This window comes from Dendropsophus ebraccatus, chromosome 9, assembly GCF_027789765.1.
Source record: "Dendropsophus ebraccatus isolate aDenEbr1 chromosome 9, aDenEbr1.pat, whole genome shotgun sequence".
Taxonomy (NCBI): domain Eukaryota; kingdom Metazoa; phylum Chordata; class Amphibia; order Anura; family Hylidae; genus Dendropsophus; species Dendropsophus ebraccatus.
In genome coordinates, this window is record NC_091462.1 from 547,123 (window position 1) to 566,893 (window position 19,771).

The window sequence follows — 19,771 nt, forward strand, 5'->3', positions numbered from 1 at the left end:
ACACACTCAATCAGAAAATTCTACTGGCTTGGCACCCAACCTGAGAAGCCCGTCTCCTGGGCACCCAAACAGTCACTCATGTCTCCTAGGCACCCAACCAGAAAGAGAGTCCACCTTCTTGGCACTTTGCATGGCAGTGGTTGGAAAATGAAACAACATTTTTCCTGATCACGCAGAGACCCAGGTATCACCCCCCCCCCCAACCACCCGACCTCGGGACTAAACTGCTGAGGGTGTCCTGTGAGCTGATGGCTGTGGTGCATTGCTTGTGCGGCTTTCCATACAGGTTAGGGAGGGTCGTACATCATTCAATATCATAGAACAGTTCCCACAGAATTGCATAGTACAGATTACAGAGACGTCTCTTAATACTTTGTGGTTGATTTCTTCCTCCATTAGGGGGGATTTCTGGGTGGGATGACCCCACTGGGGCACAATGAGAACCGTGGGGGTGGTAAGAATCCTGAGGGCTATCTCCAGCATTGGAGGAAATCTATAGATACTGAGGAATAATAATCCATCACAATGTTGTGGCCCCAGCGATGCCAATGGCTCCCAGAAATCTTCACTCCAGGGGCCCCAGATAACCCCAATTCTGGAACTCATACTGCAAGATGGCTAACACTGTTCATGCTGCAGGCGGCAGTGGCGTGGTACTGCCGGGGTTACAGCGCTAACACTATAGGTTCATACAGAATAGCACCGAAATACATCTGTACAATAAATAGGTAAAAAATAGCACAATATACAGATCTATACACAGTATCATCCTGCTGGGGGAGGGGATGTGCAAAACATAGCGGAACAGCAGTAAGGCTGAGCTTCAGCAGTGTCACTGCGCCTCCAGGCGGCTGGCAGATAGCGGCCGTGTTCTTTAACCCTTTGCCTTGTGCTCCTGATGAGCCAAATCTGTAATACGGATGTAAACAAACAGGGTGGCTGGCGGGATCTTAGTTCCGTCCTTGGAAAGGAGGTGAACATGGCGGTAACCTGCAAAAACAGCGGAAAAAAGATAATGTATCTGTGCCGCCAAAATGACACCGAGGAGGATTACCAAACCGTCCACCAGGCCACAGATACACAAGGCCAATCTGCACCTACTGAATCCTGCCACAGGGGGCGCTAACCTACATGTGGCTGTGACCACGTCCTGACAAAAACCAAGGAATCAATCCAGGGCTCATTGCTGGTTACTGAAGAGAGTGCCCTCATCTATCTATAATAGTGCCCCCCTCCTATCTATAATAATGTCCCATCTATCTATAATAGTGCCCCCCCTCCTATCTATAATAGTGCCCCCCCATCTATCTATAATAGTGCCCCCCTCCTATCTATAATAGTGCCCCCCCATCTATCTATAATAGTGCCCCCCTCCTATCTATAATAATGTCCCATCTATCTATAATAGTGCCCCCCCCATCTATCTATAATAGTGCCCCCCTCCTATCTATAATAGTGCCCCCCCATCTATCTATAATAGTGCCCCCCTCCTATCTATAATAGTGCCCCCCCCATCTATCTATAATTGTTCCCCCCTCCTATCTATAATAATGTCCCATCTATCTATAATAGTGTCCCCCTCCTATCTATAATAATGTCCCATCTATCTATAATAGTGCCCCCCTCCTATCTATAATAATGTCCCATCTATCTATAATAGTGCCCCCCCCATCTATCTATAATAGTGCCCCCCTCCTATCTATAATAATGTCCCATCTATCTATAATAGTGCCCCCCCATCTATCTATAATAGTGTCCCATCTATCTATAATAGTGCCCCCCTCCTATCTATAATAGTGTCCCATGTATCTATAATAGTGCCCCCCTCCTATCTATAATAGTGCCCCCCCATCTATCTATAATAGTGCCCCCCTCCTATCTATAATAGTGCCCCCCCATCTATCTATAATAGTGCCCCCCTCCTATCTATAATAATGTCCCATCTATCTATAATAGTGCCCCCCTCCTATCTATAATAGTGCCCCCCCTCCTATCTATAATAGTGCCCCCCTCCTATCTATAATAATGTCCCATCTATCTATAATAGTGCCCCCCTCCTATCTATAATAGTGCCCCCCCCATCTATCTATAATAGTGCCCCCCTCCTATCTATAATAATGTCCCATCTATCTATAATAGTGCCCCCCTCCTATCTATAATAGTGCCCCCCTCCTATCTATAATAATGTCCCATCTATCTATAATAGTGCCCCCCCATCTATCTATTATAGATAGGAGGGGGGCACTATTATAGATAGGAGGGGGGCACTATTATAGATAGATGGGGGGGCACTATTTTAGATAGGAGGGGGGGCACTATTATAGATAGATGGGACATTATTATAGATAGGAGGGGGGCACTATTATAGTGTCCCATCTATCTATAATAGTGCCCCCCTCCTATCTATAATAGTGTCCCATCTATCTATAATAGTGCCCCCCTCCTATCTATAATAGTGCCCCCCTCCTATCTATAATAGTGCCCCCCCATCTATCTATAATAGTGCCCCCCCTCCTATCTATAATAATGTCCCATCTATCTATAATAGTGCCCCCCTCCTATCTATAATAGTGCCCCCCCATCTATCTATAATTGTTCCCCCCTCCTATCTATAATAGTGTCCCATCTATCTATAATTGTTCCCCCCTCCTATCTATAATAATGTCCCATCTATCTATAATAGTTCCCCCCCATCTATCTATAATAGTGCCCCCCTCCTATCTATAATAATGTCCCATCTATCTATAATAGTGCCCCCCCCATCTATCTATAATAGTGCCCCCCTCCTATCTATAATAGTGCCCCCCCATCTATCTATAATAGTGCCCCCCTCCTATCTATAATAGTGCCCCCCCATCTATCTATAATTGTTCCCCCCTCCTATCTATAATAATGTCCCATCTATCTATAATAGTGTCCCCCTCCTATCTATAATAATGTCCCATCTATCTATAATAGTGCCCCCCTCCTAACTATAATAATGTCCCATCTATCTATAATAGTGCCCCCCATCTATCTATAATAGTGCCCCCCTCCTATCTATAATAATGTCCCATCTATCTATAATAGTGCCCCCCCCATCTATCTATAATAGTGTCCCATCTATCTATAATAGTGCCCCCCTCCTATCTATAATAGTGTCCCATGTATCTATAATAGTGCCCCCCTCCTATCTATAATAGTGCCCCCCCATCTATCTATAATAGTGCCCCCCCTCCTATCTATAATAGTGCCCCCCCATCTATCTATAATAGTGCCCCCCTCCTATCTATAATAATGTCCCATCTATCTATAATAGTGCCCCCCTCCTATCTATAATAGTGCCCCCCTCCTATCTATAATAGTGCCCCCCTCCTATCTATAATAATGTCCCATCTATCTATAATAGTGCCCCCCTCCTATCTATAATAGTGCCCCCCCATCTATCTATAATAGTGCCCCCCTCCTATCTATAATAATGTCCCATCTATCTATAATAGTGCCCCCCTCCTATCTATAATAGTGCCCCCCTCCTATCTATAATAGTGCCCCCCTCCTATCTATAATAATGTCCCATCTATCTATAATAGTGCCCCCCTCCTATCTATAATAGTGCCCCCCCCATCTATCTATAATAGTGCCCCCCTCCTATCTATAATAGTGCCCCCCCATCTATCTATAATAGTGCCCCCCCTCCTATCTATAATAATGTCCCATCTATCTATAATAGTGCCCCCCTCCTATCTATAATAGTGCCCCCCCTCCTATCTATAATAGTGCCCCCCCTCCTATCTATAATAATGTCCCATCTATCTATAATAGTGCCCCCCTCCTATCTATAATTGTTCCCCCCTCCTATCTATAATAATGTCCCATCTATCTATAATAGTGCCCCCCATCTATCTATAATAGTGCCCCCCCTCCTATCTATAATAATGTCCCATCTATCTATAATAGTGCCCCCCCTCCTATCTATAATAATGTCCCATCTATCTATAATAGTGCCCCCCCTCCTATCTATAATAGTGCCCCCCCTCCTATCTATAATAATGTCCCATCTATCTATAATTGTTCCCCCCTCCTATCTATAATAATGTCCCATCTATCTATAATAGTGCCCCCCCTCCTATCTATAATAGTGCCCCCCTCCTATCTATAATAGTGCCCCCCCCATCTATCTATAATAGTGCCCCCCTCCTATCTATAATAATGTCCCATCTATCTATAATAGTGCCCCCCCTCCTATCTATAATAGTGCCCCCCTCCTATCTATAATAGTGCCCCCCTCCTATCTATAATAGTGCCCCCCCATCTATCTATAATAGTGCCCCCCTCCTATCTATAATAATGTCCCATCTATCTATAATAGTGCCCCCCCTCCTATCTATAATAGTGCCCCCCCTCCTATCTATAATAGTGCCCCCCCTCCTATCTATAATAGTGCCCCCCCTCCTATCTATAATAGTGCCCCCCCATCTATCTATAATAATGCCCCCCCTCCTATCTATAATAGTGCCCCCCCTCCTATCTATAATAGTGCCCCCCCTCCTATCTATAATAGTGCCCCCCCTCCTATCTATAATAGTGCCCCCCCTCCTATCTATAATAGTGCCCCCCCTCCTATCTATAATAGTGCCCCCCCTCCTATCTATAATAATGTCCCATCTATCTATAACACAGGTCAACAAAAAAAAATTTTTCACTGGTGTCCAAAATATTTTAATGAATTTGGGGTATTTTTGGGGTGCTGATTCTGAATATGCTATCAGTTTTGCCAGATTGGCTCAAGTTTTTGAGATTTTTGGTATCTTATTTATAGCACTTGTTGGTTATCATCTCATTAATTTCTTAGGATTAGTACATGAACTGAGCAGTTCTCAATATAGTTTTTTGTTAATTAGTGTTCTAAAAGTTTGTTCACAGCTTGATTTCTGCACTAACTTTATGTTGTCTGTTTTCCAGTGAAAAGCGTAAACTCATCAAGAAGAAGTTGTCTTAACGATCCAGACTCATTCTGTTACATTTGTGGTGAATATACACTGCAAAAACATAGAAGAAACATAACAGACTTCATAAAAAAGTGTATTTGGCCTATTTTGGGGTTATGCTTGAGGACCACACACAGGGCCGTATTTGCCACTAGGCACCCGTGGTCCGGTGCCTAGGGCGGCGCCCTGCAGGGGGCGGCGCCTACAGGGATCAAAATATATTTTTTTTAATAAAAAAAATATTTTTAACCCTCGCCGCCCTAGGTACCGGACCGCGGGTGCCTTGTCCGCGGCCGGGGGGGGGTAGGGGGGTGGGGGGCTGGGGGTATGGCCACACCGCCGCTGCCGCCACCACCGTTGTGCAGCCCCGGGGCATCCGGGGTGAGCTCCTTCCGGCACACGCTGCTTCTATCTCAGGCCGGCAGCTCACCCCTGCAGCCCCGCAGTGCCCGAACTTCTTCCTGCTCGGCGCGATGACGTCACGAGCGCTGCAGCAGGAAGAAGTTCGGGCACTGCGGGGCTGCAGGGGTGAGCTGCCGGCCTGAGATAGAGGCAGCGTGTGCCGGAAGGAGCTCACCCCGGACGCCACGAAGCTGCTTTGGGGGGACCTGACCGGTCTGCCTCTGCCCCCGGCTGTTCCCTCCTCCCCCTGCCTGTGCCCCCATCTGCTCCCCCTGCCTGTGCCCCCCCTGCCCCCATCTGCTCCCCCTGCCCCCATCTGCTCCCCCTGCCTGTGCCCCCCCTGCCCCCATCTGCTCCCCCTGCCTGTGCCCCCCATCTGCTCCCCCTGCCTGTGCCCCCCATCTGCTCCCCCTGCCTGTGCCCCCCCTGCCCCCATCTGCTCCCCCTGCCCCCATCTGCTCCCCCTGCCTGTGCCCCCCCCTGCCCGTGCCCCCCCCTGCCCCCATCTGCTCCCCCTGCCTGTGCCCCCCCTGCCCCCATCTGCTCCCCCTGCCCCCATCTGCTCCCCCTGCCTGTGCTCCCCCTGCCTGTGCCCCCCATCTGCTCCCCCTGCCCCCATCTGCTCCCCTTGCCTGTGCCCCCATCTGCTCCCCCTGCCCCAATCTGCTCCCCCTGCCTGTGCCCCCCATCTGCCCCTATCTGCTCCCCCTGCCCCCATCTGCTCCCCCTGCCTGTGCCCCCCATCTGCCCCTATCTGCTCCCCCTGCCTGTGCCCCCCCTGCCCCCATCTGCTCCCCCTGCCTGTGCCCCCCATCTGCTCCCCCTGCCCCCATCTGCTCCCCTTGCCTGTGCCCCCCATCTGCTCCCCCTGCCTGTGCCCCCCATCTGCTCCCCCTGCCTGTGCCCCCCCTGCCCCCATCTGCTCCCCCTGCCCCTATCTGCTCCCCCTGCCTGTGCTCCCCCTGCCTGTGCCCCCCATCTGCTCCCCCTGCCCCCATCTGCTCCCCTTGCCTGTGCCCCCATCTGCTCCCCCTGCCCCAATCTGCTCCCCCTGCCTGTGCCCCCCATCTGCCCCTATCTGCTCCCCCTGCCCCCATCTGCTCCCCCTGCCTGTGCCCCCCATCTGCCCCTATCTGCTCCCCCTGCCTGTGCCCCCCCTGCCCCCATCTGCTCCCCCTGCCTGTGCCCCCCATCTGCTCCCCCTGCCCCCATCTGCTCCCCTTGCCTGTGCCCCCCATCTGCTCCCCCTGCCTGTGCCCCCCATCTGCTCCCCCTGCCCCCATCTGCTCCCCTTGCCTGTGCCCCCATCTGCTCCCCCTGCCCCAATCTGCTCCCCCTGCCTGTGCCCCCCATCTGCCCCTATCTGCTCCCCCTGCCCCCATCTGCTCCCCCTGCCTGTGCCCCCCATCTGCCCCTATCTGCTCCCCCTGCCTGTGCCCCCCCTGCCCCCATCTGCTCCCCCTGCCTGTGCCCCCCATCTGCTCCCCCTGCCCCAATCTGCTCCCCCTGCCTGTGCCCCCCATCTGCCCCCCCCTGCCCCCATCTGCTCCCCCTGCCTGTGCCCCCCCTGCCCCCATCTGCTCCCCCTGCCTGTGCCCCCTATCTGCCTCCCCCCTGCCCCCATCTGCTCCCCCTGCCTGTGCCCCCCATCTGCTCCCCCTGCCCCCATCTGCTCCCCTTGCCTGTGCCCCCCATCTGCTCCCCCTGCCCCCATCTGCTCCCCCTGCCTGTGCCCCCCATCTGCTCCTCTGCTTCCCAGTTGCTCCCTCTTCTCCCCTTGTCCCCCCAGCTTCTCCCCTGCCACCCCAGCTGCCCCCATCCTCTCCCTGCCACCCCAGCGGCTCCCCCTGCCCCCTCAGATGCTCCCCCTGCCTCCCCAGATTCTCGCCCTGCCCCTGCCACCCCCAGCTGCTCCCCTTTCCGTCACCCCAGCTGCTCCCCCCCTGTCTCCCCCAGCTGCTTCCCTTCCCCAGTCACCCCAGCTGCCTCCCTTCCCCAGTCACCCCAGCTGCCTCTCCTTCCCCAGTCACCCCCAGCTGCCTCCCTTCCCCAGTCACCCCCAGCTGCCTCCCTTCCCCAGTCACCCCAGCTGCCTCCCTTCCCCAGTCACCCCCAGCTGCCTCCCTTCCCCAGTCACCCCCAGCTGCCTCCCTTCCCCTGTCACCCCCAGCTGCCTCCCTTCCTCAGCCCCCCAGCTGCCTTCCTTCCTCAGCCCCCCAGCTGCCTCCCTTCCTCAGCCCCCCCCCAGCTGCCTCCCTTCCCCTGTCACCCCCAGCTGCCTCCCTTCCCCAGTCACCCCCAGCTGCCTCCCTTCCCCAGTCACCCCCAGCTGCCTCCCTTCCCCTGTCACCCCCAGCTGCCTCCCTTCCCCAGCCCCCCCCCAGCTGCCTGCCTTCCCCTGTCACCCCCAGCTGCCTCCCTTCCCCAGTCACCCCAGCTGCCTCCCTTCCCCAGTCACCCCCAGCTGCCTCCCTTCCCCAGTCACCCCCAGCTGCCTCCCTTCCCCAGTCACCCCCAGCTGCCTCCCTTCCCCAGTCACCCCCAGCTGCCTCCCTTCCCCTGTCACCCCCAGCTGCCTCCCTTCCTCAGCCCCCCAGCTGCCTTCCTTCCTCAGCCCCCCAGCTGCCTCCCTTCCTCAGCCCCCCCCCAGCTGCCTCCCTTCCCCTGTCACCCCCAGCTGCCTCCCTTCCCCAGTCACCCCCAGCTGCCTCCCTTCCCCAGTCACCCCCAGCTGCCTCCCTTCCCCTGTCACCCCCAGCTGCCTCCCTTCCCCAGCCCCCCCCCAGCTGCCTGCCTTCCCCTGTCACCCCCAGCTGCCTCCCTTCCCCAGTCACCCCAGCTGCCTCCCTTCCCCAGTCACCCCCAGCTGCCTCCCTTCCCCAGTCACCCCCAGCTGCCTCCCTTCCCCAGTCACCCCCAGCTGCCTCCCTTCCCCTGTCACCCCCAGCTGCCTCCCTTCCCCAGCCCCCCCCCAGCTGCCTGCCTTCCCCTGTCACCCCCAGCTGCCTCCCTTCCCCAGTCACCCCAGCTGCCTCCCTTCCCCAGTCACCCCCAGCTGCCTCCCTTCCCCAGTCCCCCCCAGCTGCCTCCCTTCCTCAGCCCCCCCAGCTGCCTCCCTTCCCCAGTCACCCCCAGCTGCCTCCCTTCCCCTGTCACCCCCAGCTGCCTCCCTTCCCCTGTCACCCCCAGCTGCCTCCCTTCCTCAGCCCCCCCCAGCTGCCTCCCTTCCTCAGCCCCCCCCAGCTGCCTCCCTTCCCCAGTCACCCCCAGCTGCCTCCCTTCCCCAGCCCCCCCCAGCTGCCTCCCTTCCCCAGTCCCCCCCAGCTGCCTCCCTTCCCCAGTCACCCCCAGCTGCTCCCCCTGTCACCCCCAGCTGCCTCCCTTCCCCAGTCACCCCCAGCTGCCTCTCCTTCCCCAGTCACCCCCAGCTGCCTCCCTTCCCCAGTCACCCCCAGCTGCCTCCCTTCCCCAGCCCCCCCCCAGCTGCCTCCCTTCCCCAGTCCCCCCCAGCTGCCTCTCCTTCCCCAGTCCCCCCCCAGCTGCCTCTCCTTCCCCAGTCACCCCCAGCTGCCTCCCTTCCCCAGCCACCCCCAGCTGCCTCCCTTCCTCAGCCCCACCCCCCAGCTGCCTCCCTTCCTCAGTCCCCCCCAGCTGCCTCCCTTCCTCACCCCCCCCCAGCTGCCTCCCTTCCTCAGCCCCCCCCAGCTGCCTCCCTTCCTCAGTCTCCCCCCAGCTGCCCTCCCATCTTCTCCCCCCCCCCAGCTGCCTCCCTTCCCCAGTCACCCCCAGCTGCCTCCCTTCCTCAGCCCCCCCCAGCTGCCTCCCTTCCTCAGCCCCCCCCAGCTGCCTCCCTTCCTCAGTCTCCCCCCAGCTGCCTCCCTTCCCCAGTCACCCTCAGCTGCCTCCCTTCCCCAGTCACCCCCAGCTGCCGCCCTTCCCCAGTCACCCCCAGCTGCCTCCCTTCCCCAGCCCCCCCCAGCTGCCTCCCTTCCTCAGTCTCCCCCCAGCTGCCTCCCTTCCCCAGTCACCCTCAGCTGCCTCCCTTCCCCAGTCACCCCCAGCTGCCGCCCTTCCCCAGTCACCCCCAGCTGCCTCCCTTCCCCAGTCACCCCCAGCTGCCTCCCTTCCCCAGTCCCCCCCCAGCTGCCTCCCTTCCCCAGTCTCCCCCCAGCTGCCTCCCTTCCCCAGTCCCCCCCCAGCTGCCTCCCTTCCTCAGTCTCCCCCCAGCTGCCTCCCTTCCCCAGTCACCCCGGCTGCTTCCCTTCCCCAGCCCCCCCCCCAGCTGCCTCCCTTCCTCAGTCACCCCCAGCTGCCTCCCTTCCCCAGTCACCCCCAGCTGCCTCCCTTCCCCAGTCACCCCCAGCTGCCTCCCTTCCCCAGTCACCCCCAGCTGCCCGCCTGCAGATGAGTTGTGGTCGGAGAAGTCTTCATGATGGCTGCCAGATGGAGAAGAAAGCAAAAAGTGAGCAACGGCAATGGGAGAAGACGTCTCCTGTGAGTCATTAGTAACTGCACTGTAAACACTTCTATAGTGTGCAGAGCCTGTGTACCATTGGGGTCAAAATGGGTCAGTGTATGGTTTGCGGTAGTGTACTGACACAGCCCTGCGGTCACTACAGTACACTAGCGCAAACTTTTAAACTAGAATCAAACTACAACAGCTGCAGGCACTACAACTCCCAGCATATGCTGAGGGCTGCAGACTGTCAGTACATGCTGGGAGTTGTAGTGCCTGCGGCTGTTGTAGTTGGGCCCTAGGTGGCATATAAGAATATATAGATCAGTGGGGTTCAGTGCAGGGAAGTGACCCCAGAACATCACTAATAGGGGATAGAACAAAACATCTCCCCCTACCATATTAGTGATATTCTGGGGTCACTTCCCTGCACTGAGCCCCCACAGATCTCTGTATTCTGATCTCCCACAAAGCATCCAGTGTATAATGCACCTAGGACCCAACTACAACAGCTGCAGGCACTACAACTCCCAGCATGTACTGACAGTCTGCAGCCCTCAGCATATGCTGGGAGTTGTAGTACAGCGTAGACAGATGTATTGCTGGACCTTCAGGGCTGATGGTTGTCACCCACAGATTGCAGCCTCCAGGAGTCTCAGCACACAGTGATTTATTACAGGGTTGTCCTCTCAGAGACTACAACTCCCAGCATAGCCGGAGAGCTGTATAAATGTAGGGATTTGTCACAGATACAGATGAATTCAGGAAAGGAGCGGGTCAGCATGTCGTGTCTCACTGGTTGTATATTGGTGGCCCCAGGTGCCCCAGTCCGACACTGGACAGAAGCGGCCCCCAAACTAAGACGTCCCCAGCCTCCTTCCTTCCTCCATCACGTCTGTTTGATGAGAATAGCGGGCATCAAGCAGAGCGGCACCCAAGTGCCAGGGTATATACCATGCATGTAACCAGCCAGTGCCGGGGGGGGGGGGGGGGCGCCTCAGCAAGCAAGGTGCCTAGGGCAGCGTGAACTCTAAATACAGGCCTGACCACACATAGTGTGCAAAGCAGGTATCGAATTATTACGAACTTGAGCCAATCTGGCAAAACTGATGACATATTCAGAATCAGCACCCCAAAGTTACCCTAAATTCGTTGAAATATCTTTGGCCCCAAAAATGCTGTTGACCTGTGTAATAGTGCCCCCCTCCTATCTATAATAATGTCCCATCTATCTATAATAGTGCCCCCCCTCCTATCTATAATAGTGTCCCATCTATCTATAATAGTGCCCCCCCTATAATAATGTCCCATCTATCTATAATAGTGCCCCCCCTCCTATCTATAATAGTGTCCCATCTATCTATAATAGTGCCCCCCCTATAATAATGTCCCATCTATCTATAATAGTGTCCCATCTATCTATAATAGTGCCCCCCTCCTATCTATAATAGTGCCCCCCCTCCTATCTATAATAGTGAACCCCTCTTATAGATAGATGGGACATTATTATAGGGGGGGCACTATTATAGATAGATGGGACACTATTATAGATAGGAGGGGGGCACTATTATAGATAGATGGGGGGGGGCACTATTATAGATAGATGGGACATTATTATAGGGGGGGCACTATTATAGATAGATGGGACACTATTATCTATAATAGTGTCCCATCTATCTATAATAGTGTCCCATCTATCTATAATAGTGTCCCATCTATCTATAATAGTGTCCCATCTATCTATAATAGTGCCCCCCTCCTATCTATAATAATGTCCCATCTATCTATAATAGTGCCCCCCCTCCTATCTATAATAATGTCCCATCTATCTATAATAGTGCCCCCCCTCCTATCTATAATAGTGAACCCCTCTTATAGATAGATGGGACACTATTATAGATAAGAGGGGTTCACTATTATAGATAGGAGGGGGGCACTATTATAGATAGATGGGACACTATTATAGATAGAAGGGACATTATTATAGGGGGGGCACTATTATAGATACATGGGACACTATTATAGATAGAAGGGGGGGCACTATTATAGATAGATGGGACACTATTATAGATAGATGGGACACTATTATAGATAATAGTGTCCCATCTATCTATAATAGTGCCCCCCCTATAATAATGTCCCATCTATCTATAATAGTGCCCCCCTCCTATCTATAATAATGTCCCATCTATCTATAATAGTGCCCCCCCTATAATAATGTCCCATCTATCTATAATAGTGCCCCCCCCATCTATCTATAATAGTGCCCCCCTCCTATCTATAATAGTGTCCCATCTATCTATAATAGTGCCCCCCCTATAATAATGTCCCATCTATCTATAATAGTGGCCCCCCTCCTATCTATAATAGTGCCACCCTCCCAGGAGCGTAACTACCCCTGTAGCAGCCATAGCGGCTGCTATGGGGCCCATTGTATCAGGGGGCCCCATGGCCTGCTCCTGCAAAAGACTGGGCCCATTGAGCTGTTATCATTTGAAGCCGAGCAGGCCTCCTGGGATCTTCTAACCGAAAGCCCCGCAGTTATGACTACACCTCACAGCTTAGTGGTCAGTCGGGAGGGGGCCCAATCAAAAGTTTGCTATGGGGCCCAGCCAATTCTAGTTACGCCCCTGACCGCGGATGATATATTTCTATCATCTCACCTCCTAATACACCCTGTGCTGGTTCTCCATATCTCACACATCTCATAGTTCCCTGTAAGTAGGAATCCTGTGACACTGCCTATCATCCGTATACTGCTTCCATAGCCCCCAATCATCCGTATACTGCTCCTATATACCCCCTATCACCTATATACTGCTCCTATAGCCCCCAATCATCCGTATACTGCTCCTATATACCCCCTATCACCTATATACTGCTCCTATAGCCCCCAATCATCCGTATACTGCTCCTATATACCCCCTATCACCTATATACTGCTCCTATAGCCCCCAATCATCCGTATACTGCTCCTATAGCCCCCAATCATCCGTATACTGCTCCTATAGCCCCCAATCATCCGTATACTGCTCCTATAGCCCCCAATCATCCGTATACTGCTCCTATAGACCCCCAATCATCCGTATACTGCTCCTATAGACCCCCCAATCATCCGTATACTGCTCCTATATACCCCTATCACCCATATACTGCTCCTATAGACCCCCAATCATCCGTATACTGCTCCTATATACCCCCTATCACCTATATACTGCTCCTATAGACCCCCAATCATCCGTATACTGCTTCCATAGCCCCCAATCATCTGTATACTGCTCCTATAGACCCCCAATCATCCGTATACTGCTCCTATATACCCCCTATCACCTATATACTGCTCCTATAGACCCCCAATCATCCGTATACTGCTTCCATAGCCCCCAATCATCCGTATACTGCTCCTATAGCCCCCAATCATCCGTATACTGCTCCTATAGCCCCCAATCATCCGTATACTGCTCCTATAGCCCCCAATCATCTGTATACTGCTCCTATAGACCCCCCAATCATCCGTATACTGCTCCTATATACCCCTATCACCCATATACTGCTCCTATAGACCCCCAATCATCCGTATACTGCTCCTATATACCCCCTATCACCTATATACTGCTCCTATAGACCCCCCAATCATCCGTATACTGCTCCTATAGCCCCCAATCATCCGTATACTGCTCCTATAGCCCCCAATCATCCGTATACTGCTCCTATAGACCCCCAATCATCCGTATACTGCTCCTATAGCCCCCAATCATCTGTATACTGCTCCTATAGACCCCCAATCATCCGTATACTGCTCCTATATACCCCCTATCACCTATATACTGCTCCTATAGACCCCCAATCATCCGTATACTGCTCCTATATACCCCCTATCACCTATATACTGCTCCTATAGCCCCCAATCATCCGTATACTGCTCCTATATACCCCTATCACCTATATACTGCTCCTATAGACCCCCCAATCATCCGTATACTGCTCCTATATACCCCCTATCACCTATATACTGCTCCTATAGCCCCCAATCATCCGTATACTGCTCCTATAGACCCCCAATCATCCGTATACTGCTCCTATATACCCCCTATCACCTATATACTGCTCCTATAGCCCCCAATCATCCGTATACTGCTCCTATAGACCCCCAATCATCCGTATACTGCTCCTATATACCCCCTATCACCTATATACTGCTTCTATAGACCCCCAATCATCCGTATACTGCTCCTATAGACCCCCAATCATCCGTATACTGCTCCTATATACCCCCTATCACCTATATACTGCTCCTATAGCCCCCAATCATCTGTATACTGCTCCTATAGACCCCTATCACCTATATACTGTTCCTATAGACCCCTATCACCTATATACTGCTCCTATATACCCCCTATCACCCATATACTGCTCCTATAGACCCCTATCATCCATATACTGTTCCTATATACCCCCTATCACCTATATACTGCTCCTATAGCCCCCAATCATCCGTATACTGCTCCTATAGCCCCCAATCATCCGTATACTGCTCCTATAGCCCCCAATCATCCGTATACTGCTCCTATAGACCCCCAATCATCCGTATACTGCTCCTATAGCCCCCAATCATCTGTATACTGCTCCTATAGACCCCCAATCATCCGTATACTGCTCCTATATACCCCCTATCACCTATATACTGCTCCTATAGACCCCCAATCATCCGTATACTGCTCCTATATACCCCCTATCACCTATATACTGCTCCTATAGCCCCCAATCATCCGTATACTGCTCCTATATACCCCCTATCACCTATATACTGCTCCTATAGACCCCCCAATCATCCGTATACTGCTCCTATATACCCCCTATCACCTATATACTGCTCCTATAGCCCCCAATCATCCGTATACTGCTCCTATAGACCCCCAATCATCCGTATACTGCTCCTATATACCCCCTATCACCTATATACTGCTCCTATAGCCCCCAATCATCCGTATACTGCTCCTATAGACCCCCAATCATCCGTATACTGCTCCTATATACCCCCTATCACCTATATACTGCTTCTATAGACCCCCAATCATCCGTATACTGCTCCTATAGACCCCCAATCATCCGTATACTGCTCCTATATACCCCCTATCACCTATATACTGCTCCTATAGCCCCCAATCATCTGTATACTGCTCCTATAGACCCCTATCACCTATATACTGTTCCTATAGACCCCTATCACCTATATACTGTTCCTATATACCCCTATCACCCATATACTGCTCCTATAGACCCCTATCATCCATATACTGTTCCTATATACCCCTATCATCCATATACTGTTCCTATATACCCCTATCACCCATATACTGCTCCTATAGACCCCTATCATCCATATACTTCTCCTATATACCCCCTATCACCTATATACTGCTCCTATAGACCCCTATCATCCATATACTGCTCCTATATACCCCCTATCACCTATATACTGCTCCTATAGACCCCTATCATCCATATACTGTTCCTATATACCCCTATCACCCATATACTGCTCCTATATACCCCTATCATCCATATACTCTGCCCCCAGTGTATAGAGGTAAATAGACATAGCGCCCGGGCGTCGCACTCACCTGACTTGATGCTCTTGAATGGGAGCGTGTACTGACCAATGAAATCATTCCGTGACGTCTTGTCATAATCTTCAACAAGAAACCTAACCAGGGCCAACTCAGGGACGTGGATTTTGAATTGCAGCGTCTCGTACCACATGGGGTTAAATCCTATGGATGGAAGGACAGACATTGGGGTACAGTGGCCTCTTACACAGCCACAGGGATCGGGAAAGTAGGAGAGCACTCTGGGCGCTTCACTATGGCCCTATATGTACCCGGGCGTATGGATACTGTAAGGAGGTACGGCCCTATATGTACCCGGGCGTATGGATACTATAAGGAGGTACGGCCCTATATGTACCCGGGCGTATGGATACTATAAGGAGGTACGGCCCTATATGTACCCGGGCGTATGGATACTATAAAGAGGTACGGCCCTATATGTACCTGGGCGTATGGATACTATAAGGAGGTACGGCCCTATATGTACCCGGGTGTATGGATACTGTAAGGAGGTACGGCCCTATATGTACCCGGGCGTATGGATACTATAAGGAGGTACGGCCCTATATGTACCCGGGCGTATGGATACTGTAAGGAGGTACGGCCCTATATGTACCCGGGCGTATGGATACTATAAGGAGGTACGGCCCTATATGTACCCGGGCGTATGGATACTGTAAGGAGGTACGGCCCTATATGTACCCGGGCGTATGGATACTGTAAGGAGGTACAGCCCTATATGTACCCGGGTGTATGGATACTATAAGGAGGTACGGCCCTATATGTACATGGGTGTATGGATACTGTAAGGAGGTACGGCCCTATAACTGCCCCGGGTGTATGGATACTGTAAGGAGGTACGGCCCTATAACTGCCCCGGGTGTATGGATACTATAAGGAGGTACGGCCCTATATGTACCCGGGTGTATGGATACTGTAAGGAGGTACGGCCCTATATGTACCCGGGTGTATGGATACTATAAGGAGGTACGGCCCTATATGTACCCGGGTGTATGGATACTGTAAGGAGGTACGGCCCTATATGTACCCGGGTGTATGGATACTGTAAGGAGGTACGGCCCTATATGTACCCGGGTGTATGGATACTGTAAGGAGGTACGGCCCTATATGTACCCGGGTGTATGGATACTATAAGGAGGTACGGCCCTATATCTGCCCCGGTGTATGGATACTGTAAGAAGGTACGGCCCTATAACTGCCCCGGGTGTATGGATACTGTAAGGAGGTACGGCCCTATAACTGCCCCGGGTGTATGGATACTGTAAGGAGGTACGGCCCTATATGTACCCGGGTGTATGGATACTGTAAGGAGGTACGGCCCTATATGTACCCGGGTGTATGGATACTATAAGGAGGTACGGCCCTATATGTACCCGGGTGTATGGATACTGTAAGGAGGTACGGCCCTATATGTACCCGGGTGTATGGATACTGTAAGGAGGTACAGCCCTATATGTACCCGGGTGTATGGATACTGTAAGGAGGTACGGCCCTATATGTACCCGGGTGTATGGATACTGTAAGGAGGTACGGCCCTATATCTGCTCTGGCGTATGGATACTGTAAGGAGGTACAGCCCTATATCTGCTCTGGCGTATGGATACTATAAGGAGGTACGGCCCTATATCTGCTCTGGCGTATGGATACTGTAAGGAGGTACGGCCCTATATGTACCCGGGTGTATGGATACTATAAGGAGGTACGGCCCTATATGTACCCGGGCGTATGGATACTGTAAGGAGGTACAGCCCTATATGTACCCGGGTGTATGGATACTGTAAGGAGGTACGGCCCTATATCTGCCCCGGCGTATGGATACTATAAGGAGGTACGGCCCTATATGTACCCGGGCGTATGGATACTGCAAGGAGGTACAGCCCTATATGTACCCGGGCGTATGGATACTGTAAGGAGGTACGGCCCTATATGTACCCGGGTGTATGGATACTGTAAGGAGGTACAGCCCTATATGTACCCGGGCGTATGGATACTGTAAGGAGGTACGGCCCTATATGTACCCGGGTGTATGGATACTGTAAGGAGGTACGGCCCTATATGTACCCGGGTGTATGGATACTGTAAGGAGGTACAGCCCTATATGTACCCGGGCGTATGGATACTGTAAGGAGGTACGGCCCTATATCTGCTCTGGCGTATGGATACTATAAGGAGGTACGGCCCTATATCTGCCCCGGGTGTATGGATACTATAAGGAGGTACGGCCCTATATGTACCCGGGTGTATGGATACTGTAAGGAGGTACGGCCCTATATGTACCCGGGTGTATGGATACTATAAGGAGGTACGGCCCTATATGTACCTGGGTGTATGGATACTATAAGGAAATACAGCCCTATATCTGCTCTGGCGTATGGATACTATAAGGAGGTACGGCCCTATATCTGCCCCGGGTGTATGGATACTATAAGGAGGTACGGCCCTATATGTACCCGGGTGTATGGATACTGTAAGGAGGTACGGCCCTATATGTACCCGGGTGTATGGATACTGTAAGGAGGTACAGCCCTATATGTACCCGGGCGTATGGATACTGTAAGGAGGTACGGCCCTATATCTGCTCTGGCGTATGGATACTATAAGGAGGTACGGCCCTATATCTGCCCCGGGTGTATGGATACTATAAGGAGGTACGGCCCTATATGTACCCGGGCGTATGGATACTGCAAGGAGGTACAGCCCTATATGTACCCGGGTGTATGGATACTGTAAGGAGGTACGGCCCTATATGTACCCGGGTGTATGGATACTGTAAGGAGGTACAGCCCTATATGTACCCGGGCGTATGGATACTGTAAGGAGGTACGGCCCTATATCTGCCCCGGGTGTATGGATACTATAAGGAGGTACGGCCCTATATGTACCCGGGTGTATGGATACTGTAAGGAGGTACGGCCCTATATGTACCCGGGTGTATGGATACTATAAGGAAATACAGCCCTATATCTGCTCTGGCGTATGGATACTATAAGGAGGTACGGCCCTATATCTGCCCCGGGTGTATGGATACTGTAAGGAGGTACGGCCCTATATGTACCCGGGTGTATGGATACTGTAAGGAGGTACAGCCCTATATCTGCTCTGGCGTATGGATACTGTAAGGAGGTACGGCCCTATATGTACCCGGGTGTATGGATACTATAAGGAGGTACGGCCCTATATGTACCCGGGTGTATGGATACTATAAGGAGGTACGGCCCTATATGTACCCGGGTGTATGGATACTGTAAGGAGGTACGGCCCTATAACTGCCCCGGGTGTATGGATACTGTAAGGAGGTACGGCCCTATATGTACCCGGGCGTATGGATACTGTAAGGAGGTACGGCCCTATATGTACCCGGGCGTATGGATACTGTAAGGAGGTACGGCCCTATATGTACCCGGGCGTATGGATACTATAAGGAGGTACGGCCCTATATGTACCCGGGTGTATGGATACTATAAGGAGGTACGGCCCTATATGTACCCGGGTGTATGGATACTATAAGGAGGTACGGCCCTATATCTGCTCTGGCGTATGGATACTATAAGGAGGTACGGCCCTATATGTACCCGGGCGTATGGATACTATAAGGAGGTACGGCCCTATATGTACCTGGGTGTATGGATACTATAAGGAGGTACAGCCCTATATCTGCTCTGGCGTATGGATACTATAAGGAGGTACGGCCCTATATCTGCCCCGGGTGTATGGATACTGTAAGGAGGTACGGCCCTATATGTACCCGGGTGTATGGATACTGTAAGGAGGTACGGCCCTATATGTACCCGGGCGTATGGATACTGTAAGGAGGTACGGCCCTATATGTACCCGGGTGTATGGATACTGTAAGGAGGTACGGCCCTATATGTACTCGGGTGTATGGATACTGTAAGGAGGTACGGCCCTATATGTACCCGGGTGTATGGATACTATAAGGAGGTACGGCCCTATATGTACCCGGGTGTATGGATACTGTAAGGAGGTACGGCCCTATATCTGCCCAGGTGTATGGATACTCTAAGGAGGTACGGCCCTATAACTGCCCCGGGTGTATGGATACTATAAGGAGGTACGGCCCTATATGTACCCGGGTGTATGGATACTGTAAGGAGGTACGGCCCTATATGTACCTGGGTGTATGGATACTATAAGGAGGTACGGCCCTATATCTGCTCTGGCGTATAGATACTGTAAGGAGGTACGGCCCTATATGTACCCGGGTGTATGGATACTGTAAGGAGGTACGGCCCTATATCTGCCCCGGGTGTATGGATACTATAAGGAGGTACGGCCCTATATGTACCCGGGTGTAT

At 52.5% G+C, this 19,771-nt stretch overlaps 1 protein-coding gene across 1 annotated transcript in view; it reads right to left on the reverse strand.

The window, feature by feature from the left end:
• Positions 1 to 658: 658 nt before the first annotated feature.
• PLCD4 (phospholipase C delta 4) overlaps positions 659 to 19,771 on the reverse strand; it is a 204,425-nt gene continuing 185,312 nt past the window's right edge. Inside the window, exons 15-16 of the mRNA XM_069982245.1 lie at positions 15,450 to 15,599; positions 659 to 990 (exon numbers count right to left, since the gene is read on the reverse strand). Coding sequence (XP_069838346.1) covers positions 875 to 990; positions 15,450 to 15,599 — 266 coding nt within the window. The 3' untranslated portion in view covers positions 659 to 874. The remainder of the gene's footprint in view (positions 991 to 15,449; positions 15,600 to 19,771) is intronic.